This window comes from Rhamphochromis longiceps, linkage group LG15, assembly GCF_057381845.1.
Source record: "Rhamphochromis longiceps isolate RC_006_pf linkage group LG15, R_longiceps_female_GT1.1, whole genome shotgun sequence".
In the NCBI taxonomy this organism is placed as follows: Eukaryota; Metazoa; Chordata; class Actinopteri; order Cichliformes; family Cichlidae; genus Rhamphochromis; species Rhamphochromis longiceps.
This window is the reverse complement of record NC_140571.1, coordinates 20581891-20596003: the sequence shown is the minus strand read 5'-3', so window position 1 is coordinate 20596003 and position 14113 is coordinate 20581891. Positions and strand designations below refer to the sequence as shown.

The following is a 14113-nucleotide window of genomic DNA, read 5'->3' as shown; positions in this document are numbered from 1 at the left end:
TGGCAGCATCGGGAAGATGAATGCTGGAAGATGCCAGAGTCCCCGAGTCACATTAGGAGGATTAGACTTGTGGGTTCGCAGCTAAATGGGATTGATATTTTCTGTGTCTGCCGAGGTCTGTTTCAGTTGCCTGACCGATGGGGTAATTATTATGTTAGTGTCCAGGCTCGTGGTCAGTTACGCAGTTATTCTGCCTTCCAGTTGTCTGTGGGGGGCCTTTAATGTGAGAAAATGCTAATAACACATTAGCATTCAGAGACACTTTTTTCTTTTCTGTTCCACTTGCCTAGACAAATATGTCTAGGCAAGTTTTATGTCGATGAAGAGGAAAAATAAATCTCTACAAACTGATCTGAGAAGGAAGTCGGACACTTTGGCTGTGTTGGTTTCTGTGTCCGTGAGTGTTTTAATCAGGAGTAGAGGTGACGCTTGTTAAAATATACTGCCTATAAAATAAAAGCTGGATTGGATGGCACTTCGCCCCCATAAGGCTCTGTTAGGATAACCTTGACTTCCTGTCAACAGCTGTCTGGTATGTGGGGAGGGAAAAAAATGATAGAGGTGGAGGAGGAGGGGGAGATGGAGGAGTGGCTGATATCATTTCTAAGGGAGTAAAGGAAACGGAGAGGATGATAAATCTGCATGAGGCTCGGGAGAAAGAGGCGAATAGAAACTTTGGTCTTTAATCAGTCCATCCATGAAGTCCACTGCTTCATGCATGCACACAGGTTTTGATTTTATGTTATTATATTTGTCTCACATGATCAAATACTAAACATTAGGGAAGCTGTGGAAACCTGTAATGTATATTTTAAACTCTTTCTTGTCAATTAAGGATGTAATTTGAACAATAATCAGCAGATGAACACAGTAATGAAGACATTCATGCTGACGTTAATGGTAACTGTGAGAAACGCTGATATCAGATGTGGGAAATCAATGTATTGATTTGGTATCTTGTGCCTTTAATAAATGCATTCCATTCAACTTTAAAGCTTAATTGCTTAATAAAAAATGAATATTGTACTGTGAAAAAAACAAAACAAAACAAAAAACATAACTCTCAACAGCTTTAATGCTCTTTAGAGAACAACCAAAGGGTCCTTCTCTCCATACTTGTACTGTAATGTAACTGTAATACTTGTACTTGTAATGTATGTACTCCATACATTGAATCTTAAAGCCTTTGAAGAGTCCTCATTACATTTCCACAAAACTTAAAAACAGTTCTTAGCAGCATTTAAAACATGTGCCATAATACCACAGATTCAGAATCTGTTTGTGGCAGGCGGGGGTTCATTTGCACACTCTTATATGTCGTGTGGGCATAGAAACTGTTGGCTCTTCCTCTGAAATCTGTGACTTAACCTCAAACTGTGGTCACCATGAGCTGATACTAGCAGAAAAGCTCAGACGATGAGGCTTTGGCCTCTCTCCCTCTATCGCTCATTCATTATGTTTTGTTGTAACAGTTGCTGGGAAGCTTTTGTTGCACTTAACCTAAGCTGTATTCATCATATCATCTTATTTTTTGTTTTTGTGAGCTGTTGGCGTGTAAGAGACGGGCAGTAAAGACGTGCCCTCAGACAGAGCAGTAAAAGAAGACCCAGCGTGATTGATGATCAGTAGAAAGAACTCGCACAAAGGACCATTTTGGATGTTTAATGTTAAGCTGAACAAGAGTTTTATGCTACAGTCACACTAAAAAAAGTGTTTGGATACGTGTGCTGTGTGAATTGTTTGCTTTGTAGATGGGAATCAGGGCTGAGACGGTGATAAAAGTGGGAATAAGACAGAGTCAGTCTGCGATCAGTCTGTTTGTGATCATCATATGTGTGTAAAACACAGCTGGTTGCCATAACTACTTGCAATCGGTCGCCAACAGCAAAAACATTCAATGCAAACCACCGAATTTTCCTCGTCACGAGGACATTGTTGTCCTGTTTATATTCTAGTGTGACCCTTGGCATAATTTTACACTCCTGTCAGATTGTCACTCGGCATCAGCAGAGACCTGAAGCCACAGTATTGATATCTGATCACCAGTCGTATCAGCTCTAAAGCTCAACTGCACTAAGCTATTTTACAGCCTGTGCGCGCTTTCTCAATGCTGCTGAGTCTCTGACAGCTGATTTTAAATTCGCCTTGAACATTTTTCTTTATTTGCTTCAGGCAACTTAAAAATATTCATGTAAAAATGGATAACTGGTCAGAAAACCGTGCCCTACAACCATGTTCGATTAACAGGAGCAATGAATGCAGAATTTTCAGCCTTGATTCCCCGGCTCTTTTAAGCTTTAATTTTAACATAGTTCTACGCTGTGAATGGTTGATTGTGTTACATCCATAAAAAAATACATTAACTAGAAGCTGCAACTTTGAGCAAAATACTATAAAAGTACCTGAAAAGAACATGTAATGAATAACTCTTGTGTAGCTGCTACTACTACTTACCTGACTCTGGCACTACTGACCCAATGTTTCATAATGACACTAACACTGAATGCTCTCCTTGTTCCTCCTTTGCGTAGTCAGACACACAAAGTAAACACAAACACACACAGCAGAGTGCATGACCACACGCTTCCACCCACGTTAAGCTGTAGCCGAGACTTTTCCTCGTGCTTTAAACAGACTTGTCTTCTTGAGCACAGCTGGAGAGGCGAGAGAAAGCCCTATTAGCCACCAGACATCATACTGCGTGGCTGACAACACGTTTAAAGAGCCATTTTTTGGCTGCACACTCAAACGCTCACACCCTCACGCACACATTAACACATTCAAACTGAGACGTGCACATAAGGGCAGTTAAGTAAAAATATCAGCCATGTATTAAGAAAAAAGTGAGACGGCGTGCTGCCTGTGGTGTGTAAGGACATGCGGTGTTTTTCACAGTTTCTGGCTTTCTCTACTAGATTTCTGCTATTTCAGATCTAATGTATCAAGGCACCGTTTTCAGTCGTGAAGAGGAAGTTTATTTATAATGCTGCAAAATATTCTTTTATTCAGAACAAGTTCTGCACATTTGTATCCAATTCTTTTCATGTTATTATACATCCCAGAAGAGAAATCATCCTAGTTTAGCTTTGGACTGTTTCGGGAATGCAAAACAGATGTTGAAATGAAAAAAGATGAATATACTCTGGTTTACCAGTAACTCTAAAAGCCTCTTTGTCATCTACAGGATAGAAAGTCCCAGCTGCGTTTGAGTGTTTTTTACTCCAGAAGAGCAAAAAGAGGAGGGCACAAATATGACATTCACACCCGAAATGTCAACTCTAACCAAGACAAGACACGGAATTGAGCCACATAACAGTAAACCATCCACATTAAGCCTTTGGTGTTGACCGCATCCCACTTCTGACAAAGAAAACTAACCAAAAGGAAGCTTTTTTGAGTCCTGGAATTACAAGCTACTAAATATGTAGGACTAAATGAGAGATGACAGATGTCTTACAGCTTTTCTCTAGACACAATATTTCTTGTTTGTTTTGGCTTTTTTTAAAATGTAAATTCATCCCACGTAACCAGCTCTGCTGTTTAACTCCAAATTCATCAATTTAGCTCCGCTTTGACAAATATTTCAGGCAGAATGAAAACTATGCATGTGCATGAGGGAGTGGACTTCAATTGGACTTTAAAAAGAACAACATAAATGAGACCTTGAAGTTGTTTATATCTCCAGCTGTCTGTCCACAACAGCGTATAAATGAGGCTTAAGCTTGTAGATGCTACTGGTGTTACAGCAGTACAGCAAGATCTTTGCCACTGGTAAGTCACTTTGGTTCTCCTTCATGTCATCTTTTATGCCAAAAAATGCACTTTTTTTTGATTAAACATAACCAGTCTATAAGAAATCATCTGGTTTAATTGTTATAGGAATGACAGTGCATTTTACTGAGTTGCACAGTCTGGGGCAATAGAAGAAGAAAGCTCTTTTTATAGCCTACTGCTGAGAGAATTAAGGTTTGTACTTTGTTGCATTTTATTTTTAACCCTGTACTGCAGTCTTCCTTTGTACATATTTCTTAGTACTTCTTTGTAGTTATTTATTAATAAATAAGTAAAATCCTTACAGCTGATATTCCTCTACTTCATATTCATTAAATACAGAAAGCTAAATCTTTGGTTTATACTATAACTAGGTTAACTGTGATTCACGGCTTTTCTCTCTGCCTCTGACCTCTGAATTTCACTGTGAATTGGATTCTGGCCTATTCTGAAAACAGCACATTTATAATCTGTAAAAACATAAACAGTGAAAACAACATTAGGACAATTTGATACTAAATGTGTTTTAAGGACCTGTAGATACTCTGGTTACAATGTTGGGCTGTCCAGGTATAACAGCAACAGCTATGTAATCCCACTGTTCACAGTTTGAGTCCAACTTTTTTTTTAACACTTCAAGTTGTCCCTCTTTCCCTCTGTCCCACATTCTTCCTCCTAAGAAATCCATATTAAACTATCTGCTAAAAGCAAAAAGACCTAAAGATTCTGCTTTAAACACTTTCCCCTCTATTTCTGCCTCATTTGTGAACCTAATATTTTTTCCGTCTTGCAGTAGCTTGCAATTTTGGGCCTAAAATGTACTTTACTTATTTTGTACAGCTACAAAAGTCCCTCAATTTCAGGAAGTGTGTGACACTCTTCCCTGGAGCTTAGTGTGAATGAATGACAACCTGTGTGTGTCTGTGTGGGGCTTGACATCTCTGTCAGTTCGGGGCTGCAGGGTCCTAGTCACACCATAAAATGCAATGACAGCACAATCATAAGAGGACAGAAGTGAAGGGTGTTCAGTTTGTGTCTTACTTGAGCGTCTCGGCCAAGTAGAAGCTCTGCTGCACGTCGTCGTAGTTTGGAGATGAAGCGTAGACATCTCTGATGCCGCTGTAGCCTCCGTCGACTCTACAGTGCTGCTCCAAGGCCTGAATGAGAGACGGTGATGGAGACGGACAGCACGGAGGGAGAGGGAGACAAAGAAGGCCATCGGTGACTGGTGACATAAATCACTGAACCTTAGGGAGGATTATTCACTAAATCATGAGTGACCTTGTGTGAGGTTTTTTTGTTTTTGTTTTTACAGGCAATTTATGGATTTTTAAATAGAAAAACTTTACTTTTCCTTTCAGAATTTTGTCTCCAGTTTTTCTCAAATTAACACAATCTTCGTTTTCATAGATAGATATTTTACCTGTACAGCCTCCCAGCCCCACTCTCTGTATTTGGGGTCATGGGTAAACCTCCACATGTACATGTAGGTCTCAATGACCTCAGGACGGAGGATGAAATACTTCTCGTTCTGGCGGGTGGCGATGGCCTCAACGCCGCCATCGAAACGGAAAGCCTCTGGTCCGAGTTTCAAAGCTGCAAAAGACAAGAACAAGACAAGAAAATGTTCAGAGATGAAGAACAGAACCGTGTTTTTCAGCATATTTATATATTTTGCATGTTTGCACATGTATGGAAAACCACATGATGTAAGGCTTACAGAATAGTGAACATGCCTGGTTTTCTTCCCTTTCACTTTGTTTTTATTATTTATCCATATATTTACATAAAGTAAACTAATATGTAAGTAAGTAAATAAGTAATATATGTAGATGCTGTGCAGAGCAACACCACTAACTTAGAGGTCAGTGGTCACTGAAAAGAATAATGCTATTCAACTGCTAGCGGTGAGGTTTCTCCAGAACTGCATTCAAATCACGATGACTCAGAACACGACCTAAGGATGCATTTAAATGAGGGAGATAAATACAATTATCTGAATTAAGAGGAAAAAGGGAAAAAACTGCATCCTCTTAAAATATGGCATTGATTAAAAATGAGAATTTTAAATGAGTCTAAAAGCACTTTCCCCTCAGTAAGCACTAATTTGAGTGTCTTGATTAAAAAAAATGAACAGTGCATGGACAGCATTCAAAAACCTGACATGAAAGATAATTTGGAGAGTAGTAATCGTTTGGATTGAGCCATATTCAGAAATCTACACATGTTATGGGGCGATCGTGGCTCAAGAGTTGGGAGTTCGCCTTGTAATCGGAAGGTTGCTGGTTCGAGCCCCTGCTTGGACAGTCTCGGTTGTTGTGTCCTTGGGCAAGACACTTCACCTGTTGCCTACTGGTGGGGGTCAGAGGGCCCGGTGGCAGCCTCGCCTCTGTCAGTGGCTGTGGCTACAATGTAGCTTGCCATCACCAGTAGGGGTGGGTTCTTATAATCGATTCATCGATTCATTAAAATCCTGAATCGATTTTTTAATATAAATTTATTTTGCCCAAAATGCCAGAATCTCAGGTGAAATCTCACAAAATTTCAAGAACCACCAAACAGTTAAGACAGTAAATGAGAGCAGGAACACGGATTCTGCACAAAGACTTAAACACACAGCGGGACCCGCGGATCAGAATCAGTTAGATGTCGCTTTTCTCACAGTCGGGGCTGAAAGCCGACAGCTCGCTGACTCTGATCTGTCGGCGGGTCTGCGCTTTATGTGCACGCCCTTTATGCGCCGATTCTAAAGCTGTTAGTTTGATCTCTCTCCAAACAATATTGACCGAACCAGCAGCAAAAGAAGATCCAAACGCTTCACATAAACATCGTCATGAATTCACTCAGACTTTTACTGTTTTGATTCCACTGCGATGCACAGCTCTCTCTCTGTACTTCAAGAACAGTTTCCCTTTCTTCATTATTCGCTTGCTTGTTACGCACAAGTCTACTGTTGTTTACAGGCTGTCGGCCGCTGTTTTTTCCCTTTTACATTCTTCCGAAAAGAAAACCTCATTTCTGCTGTTCAATACTGAACAAATTTAAACTTTTTAAAATTATTCAAAATGCAAAACGCTGTGTCTGTAATCAAACCGCTGTAACTTCAGAGGTGATGTTCATATGTTGATTAATGGTTTTCTTTCGTTTTTGATGTACTGCAGAATATTTTTATAAAATCCCAGGCCAGGAAAAATCCCCTTCATGTTTTTCTGTGTTTTATCTTCAGCTACTTTGACACAAAGGCCTCTGCTGTGATGCTCACACCTTTGATAAAGTCTTGCGTGTGTCAGCTTCCTTTTTATTGATACAAAAATATGTAAATGTACTGATCTGAATTATAATATTTCTGACTGTCAAAATTTCCCAGATTTAAATCGAATCGAATTAAATCGAATCGTGGATCGAATCGATTCGGGGCCTTGTGAATCGGAATTGAATCGATTCTAGAAATCAGTGACGATACCCAGCCCTAATCACCAGTGTGTGAATGTGTGGATGGCTGGATGTGTAAAGTGCTTTGGGGTCCTTAGGGACTAGTAAAGCGCTATACAAATACAGGCCATTTACCATTTATGTCAACAGATTCACTTCTACAATGAAATGCATCTACGCTTAACAAACCAAATCAGAAGTGGGGCAAAAAGATGAAGTGGAGTGTCTGTTTACTTGTCCTGGCATAAGACTCGTGACAGGTGCGAGCGATCTCCGCTGCCTGCTCCATCTGGTGGCCCGTCTTGTCACCGGGCGCCCCATCAGCACCCAGAGCGATCATGCCGCCTGCAAAACAGGTCAGGTGGCCCATCTTATGCTCCAGAAGCCCCCCCTTCCACTCCGCTATGTAGGTCAGCCCATTGGTTGACTTCCTCATCAGGTTGGTTTCTATTGCCTGAAAGAAACGCAGATTACAAACGTGTTAGCTTTGGTTAAAATATGTGACTGTTGTCGCACCTTAAAGATGAGGAAGAGAACATTAACAGTCAACACAGATGTGCCTAAACTGCAGGCTCACCTAAGACTCTAGAAAGTGACCATGGTAATATAATATCATGGGTTGAATTTATCCATTATTAATGGCTTATTTGACTGACAGGTGGATGCCAGTGCGGCAAATCGGCGTCTTCATAGCTTCACCTGCTTTAATTTGAATCACTGAACAACAAAAATCCACTTTGAGCTTTTAGATCAGAGGTGGGCAATTAATTTTCCCAAGAGGCCACATGAGAAACTGGGACTGTTGTGGAGGCCCGCATAAATTAGCTAACTTCAGGTATGCCCAATAACTATCTGATTTCTTTATACCGATTTATCTCTATAGACCAATAAGCTTCTAAAGGGATAAAATTCACACTGAGCATAAGAGAGTTCATCTTATTCGTGTCGCCTTCAACAACAGTCCCAGTCTCTCATGTGGCCCCTTGGGAAAATCAATTGTATTAGACTGAAACTGTTATAACAAGGCTACAATTGATACCGCCAGAGATCTGGGATGACCCCTGAGCACATGAGAAAACATATGCTTGAAGCTGTGCACAAACATTTCTTTCTAGTCATAATATGTCATAATAATTTCCTCCTTATACTCAGTCTCAGCAGATATCTGCAGATAAGAAAACATGTCAATCCCATTGGGAAATATAGAAATGCTTGTGGCTGTGATTTACCTTCATCACCAAAGACTAGATTGCTAGATATGATTGAAAAACTACAACTAAATCATCTTAAGAGTTACTGATTTGTGTTGGTTCCAGTTGTTATCTCTAATGGATAAGTAGTCCTCCAAAATGAAAAACCTTGTATTTTTCTATTTACAGACCCTTTAAGGAGCACAAATTGTGCAAAAAGTAAAAGTTATTTCTTTTTCTGTTTTGTTGTGACTTTGATAGACCTCCTGCTGCTTCTTCCTCCCGAGCCTCTCCTTGACAAATAAAACAAGAATGCCCATAATCCTCAAAGATCAAGAGGGATTATGGGTAAACTATCCCAGCGTGTTTAAGTCTGAATTTTAGTCGCTGTGTAATATATTCGCTCCCAGTGTGCCACAGAAAGACAGACGGACAATCAGCTTTCTCCAGCTGAGACCCGTCGCTTGTCACCTCAACTTAAGTTGACAATTTGTTCTAACAGAGAAAAGCTGTCTCCGTGTGTCTGTCTGTGCGTGTGTCATCTATCCTTTGGGTTTACGAGTGCTGTTGTTACTGTAGTTGTGTCTTTTGTTATTCAGCAGTAGTCCTGTCAGCTGTGTCATCCTTCCATCTGCTCAAACTCTGTATCAAGCTCCTGAAGATTATATTACTTGAGATAAAAATCACAAAACTCTCCACTTTAGACTAAAATTAAATCTGTGAAATAGCATATTTTAGCATAAAACTACAGAGGCAACAAGTAACACTTGCAAAGCTTCAAAGCTAGACAGAAATAAATACAACAAAAAGGCCACTTTTCAATATCAAAAGATGGCCTCATGCTTGTTTTCCGCTATTACCCAACAACCATTTATTATGACTCAGAGGGTGCACGGAGGATGCAAAACCCCAGAGTAAATCCACACAGTTCACCATCTGTAAACAGACCCTTATGCTGTCAGTTCAGCAAGAACAGCCTCAAATTAGAGGTCACTGGCTGTATGTGTAATACACTCACAGCCTTCCAGAGGTTACCTCGGGATTCCCCATATATTAGCAATAAAATACAAAGCAGATACACAATACTGTCTGCATTACTCACTAAGTGCTAACACATGATAAAGACTGGAAAATAGAATCACGACTAATACTTTGTAAAATTAATTTAGTACTACACAGACTTATTTATACTTTTGGACACTACTAGAGCAGCTTTGCGTGATTCACTATTCAAAATAATCCTTATTTATCTTATACTGGGTCCTGGTGCAGGCCCTCAGTTCATTCCATGCTTTAAACAAGCAGTTTAGCTCCTCCCCCTTTAAGCCAACTGTCTTCTGATTGGCTGCCCTCACAAACAGACGTTTGTAACTGAGCGTATTGAGCAGCATTACCTGTATACACCAACCTCATTATCCTAAGCTTTTGTATGAACATGCACTATTGTAACACAAAATCTTACAATTGTCTAGTTAATTGGAAAAAAAAATTGTTCAAATATCTTCATCAGCAGTTAAAACCCCAAATATTCAGAAAAAGGCAGCAAATCCCTCTAAGTTAAAGGATGAACCTGGACAGTATTTTTGACATTTTGCCTGAAAAATGATTGAGTGATTATCAAAATCACTCGGTCCGGAAACCCACAGGCTTGTTTGCTGACTTGGCCTCTGGCCGCAATGGCAGTTTTTTTCCACAAATAAGCGATATCTGGGCCAAACCTTCCCATTACATCTGCTGCTCATTCTTTACAAATACAGAAGGTTGACGATGTGTCCCAGTTTATGTGAGACTGCACCTCGTTTTCATCCCTTCGTACCACATAATGAGACAATGTTCCACATTTTGATTGGCTCGAGTTTACAAAAGTTACCGAAGCAGGACAGACACTTTTAGAGCAACAGCTGAACAACAAGGACGAAACTTTGAAAGGTAATTCTCACAGGTTTTATTTAGAGGTTACAGATATTTATTTTGCTCTTGTTACTATTATTATAATAAAGAGACAAAAACACAGTAGATTTAACAGGTAACTCTTTTAACAGTTATTTGGATAGAAAAAAAAAGGAATATGATTGTAAGGAAACTTGGAAATTTAGTTGGATAAACTACTGTATATTTGTCATTTATGTGCCAAATATATGTATTTCAAAAAAAAAAAAAGATCACCTCTTAGCATTAGTGGTGTTACTCACACAAACACACAGTTTGTGTCACGTTTGGTTTGCTGCGATGTGGTCACCTAAATCGCAAATACACAAAAAACGCCAAACCAGAACGCTTCTGGTGCAAAAGTAAAACGTTCCTGCAGATATCTGTTTATAAAGAGATCCACTATCACTTGAATGATAGCTCATTTTACTACGTGCTGCAGTTCCAGTGAAGTCTGTGATTGAAACTCTGAATACTTCTTTTTTTCCCCCCTCAATCACAAACAGTCAAAGTCGCCTCAGCTCATTTTGAAAAGCGTGTCATTGTGTGTGTGAGTGTGTGTACCTGCAGGGCATCGTAGTACATCTTCTTGCCTTCCTCATCAGTCTTGTCAGACATCAGCCAGGCCTTGAGCAGGTACTCATAGAAACTGTCACCCAGGCCACCCACGGACACGTGATCTGCAACACACAGATAAAGAAAGGAGTGAAACTCACTTAGACACACAGAAACAAACAGGCCTCCCCATCTGTCTTCTGGGTTAGATCACACTGCCATCCAAAGATCATCCTCACATGACACGGTGTATGTGGAATACCGGTGATCCAAGATAAACAACAGCACTCTGTATGTGTGTGCGTGCTATTTTTTATTGGTGAGCCTTCACAGAGCTGAGCAAGCCGAGCAGCATTTTCGCATTCGTCCTGCTGATGGTCAGCAAAGCCTCATCCATATGCATGCATCATTAACAGAGTCTGAGGTTGTTTGTGGTGTGCAGAGATTAAATGTCAACTGTGATAATGTTAAAGTGAGGCAAAAAGGAGGACGGAGCTGAACACAGTTTGTTTCTGAGCTGATAACGGTACCCGGCCTTCCTCAAGTTCAATAACAAAAAACAGGAACAGCACCACCAGCCAATCAGGAGAGATGACACACGCTTCAAACAGACCATCAGCAGTCTGCCAAACGGCATTACAGCTGTGCGATTGGAATAAATTTGTGCAAACATTTTTTTAATATATTATAAACAGAGCGAGGATGGAAACTATGACTTAATCATCACAAGTCACTGCCACAGCTGTTTGGATAAAATACAAACACTTCAAATCACAATATGTAAAAGAGAGAGCCTTTCTGGAGAGCTGCGGTGTGGAGATATTTTTTCAGACAGCGTTAAGCAGCAGAGATCCCCGAGTTATAATTTATTCAACAAATGCCTTCCCCATCACTGTTGCATAATTTCTGTCTAGATGAAAAAATCTAAGACGAGCATAAAAGCGACGATTTTTCCTTCTTTTGTTTGAACTTCCAGTTTCAATTCTAATTGAGTATGTCATCATTTGCATAAAATACTTGGATGAAATCATAGTAGCTGGCTGTGGTTAAGAGTGTCAGCTAAATGCCAACCATTATAATCGTGGATGTGCTCTCAGTGGTTTTTCAGCCCATCACATAATAAAAGCAAGTAAACCACAGGTGCAGATTCAGATTTAGGATACTACAGATACTAACACCCCTTTAATAAAATAGAAGGTGGCAAAAAACAATACCTGACAGAACTCTAATAAAGGCTGAACGCATATCAGTGAAAAAAAGAAAGGAAAAAAAAACATTAATAAAAGTCGATTAAAGGATTTCTAATTTGTTTTGCTGTGGAAATCAAAAGACCTGTATCAGATTTTATGTGGAAAGGTGTTGCAAACATGGCACTATCATAATGTAAAATTGAATAATAGTTTATTTTAAATGTAAAATACTCACAAAGAATTAAAAGTGGAAAAAAGAAAAAACAGTTTTTAAAGTAATTTCAGTCTTCTTTCCCTTCTCTGTGTGCGACTGCTACCTATCAACTCACACTCCACAGTCTAACTGCAATAAATTACAAAGCGCATGATCCTTCTTGTATTGTGTATGCAAAACAATGTTTCAAGCAAAGTCACTTTCTAATCCTTTATTACGCTAATTTGCCTAATCTTTGCAGTTCTTGGCAGGCAGCTGAAATGAAAACGCAGCAGGCTAAAGGGCAATTTTGGTGCCGCTCCCGATGTTGTGTTTAACTCCTGGGGCTCCACAGTTGTGACTAAATTTGGTCAAAATGCAGCATGATGACTAAGAATTTTCTAGATATGCAACATATCAGAAGAAACTGTTTGGCAGTAACCTGACAATTTTTTTGATTTGTTTGAAGCCATGGATATTTAAGATAAATGCTCAAAAAAGGGCACCTGATCAAAACTTTTCTCCAGTCTCATACTGGTTTAACCTGTCTCTGCTGACTGCTTGAGCTGCTGTGACAAAGCATGTGTTTTTGCACACAGTCCAATACTCCATGCATTCCAATAATCCCTTTTCTTTTGGCTAAACAAACCTGGTAAAAATAATCTGGAAGGTAGTACAGTAAATTCAACTGTTGCCTTAAAATGCTTTATGCTGTGAGGTTAAGATCCTGCAATATTAGCCAGACAGTCCCTATGATTACAAAGGTGACGTTTGGAAAAGATGACGTTTAGGAAGAGACCTCCAGCAGAACCAGAGTCAGAGAGGGGCAGATGTCTGTTAAAACTGAAAAAAGCAAACAAACAAGCCAAAAAAACTCTGCAAGGTATGAGAGAGATACAGTAGTGGCATGTAAACACATCGGGAGTGAAAAGAGGTTATTGAAGTGCATCATGGGAACCTCCCAGCAGTCTGAGCATCTAGCACCATAACTAAAGGATTGTTCAGGCTTACCTAACCCAGCCCTAACTACAAACTTTATAAAAACAAGCAAAGTTTTAAGCCTAATCTTATAAAACCAGAAGGAATGTCTCCAGAAACTAAAGAAGGAGCTGGTTGCCTGAAAGCTGAAGGCTCCCATTCTACTTTTAGAAACTCTAGGAACATGTCAGCCTGTAGCTTGACAGCAAAGTCCTCTGCTGGGATAACATGATGCTATGAGGTCTTTAAGGCATGATGGGGCCTGATGATTCATGCTGATATATGTGAGGACTTAACAAATTCAGGATTTAACAGAGAGCAAGTGAGAAGATATGAATCTGGGAGAATCACAATCTCCCCTTGTAACCCCTGTTTGCCCTCCATGTGGGCATTTTTGTAATAAGGTGACTAAATGTTGTTTGGACATGTGTCTGTCTCTGTAGCTTCAAGAACCTGGCATCCACCTTCTAATTTAAATCGCTATAATAAATTTATTAAGCCACTGGTTTCTGCTCTCTAGTGGTCAACCCCACTTAAACCAGCTTTAAGAACAGGCTGAAAAACTGATTTTGATATGCAGGCCCACTCTTTCCGCTTGTCAGTGTCACTTTAATTATATGTACCCAGCTGGCAGTTTCCTCCAACGTATGACAAGTGCTGTTAGAAAGGAGAGGCTTTTAGTGCTGGGTTCCTCTCCCAAACTATAAGTTACATCACCTCCACATTATACACCTTTCTTTATGTTCTTGTCCTTTCTCCTCTCTCTTTGTGATCAAGACTTCCATTATTTCCTCTTCCTCCAGCTTCACGTTTCTATCATTATTATCATTACCTGTTCAGTCGCACGGTGTGACGAGTCCGATAATGACTTTAAA

At 39.8% G+C, this 14113-nt stretch overlaps 1 protein-coding gene across 1 annotated transcript in view; it reads right to left on the bottom strand.

The window, feature by feature from the left end:
* The window catches only part of man1a1 (mannosidase, alpha, class 1A, member 1), a 170053-nt gene that overhangs the window by 8043 nt on the left and 147897 nt on the right, over positions 1 to 14113 (bottom strand). The window contains exons 8-11 of the mRNA XM_085381419.1: positions 10887 to 11002; positions 7438 to 7657; positions 5195 to 5367; positions 4813 to 4928 (exon numbers count right to left, since the gene is read on the bottom strand). Coding sequence (XP_085237545.1) covers positions 4813 to 4928; positions 5195 to 5367; positions 7438 to 7657; positions 10887 to 11002 — 625 coding nt within the window. The remainder of the gene's footprint in view (positions 1 to 4812; positions 4929 to 5194; positions 5368 to 7437; positions 7658 to 10886; positions 11003 to 14113) is intronic.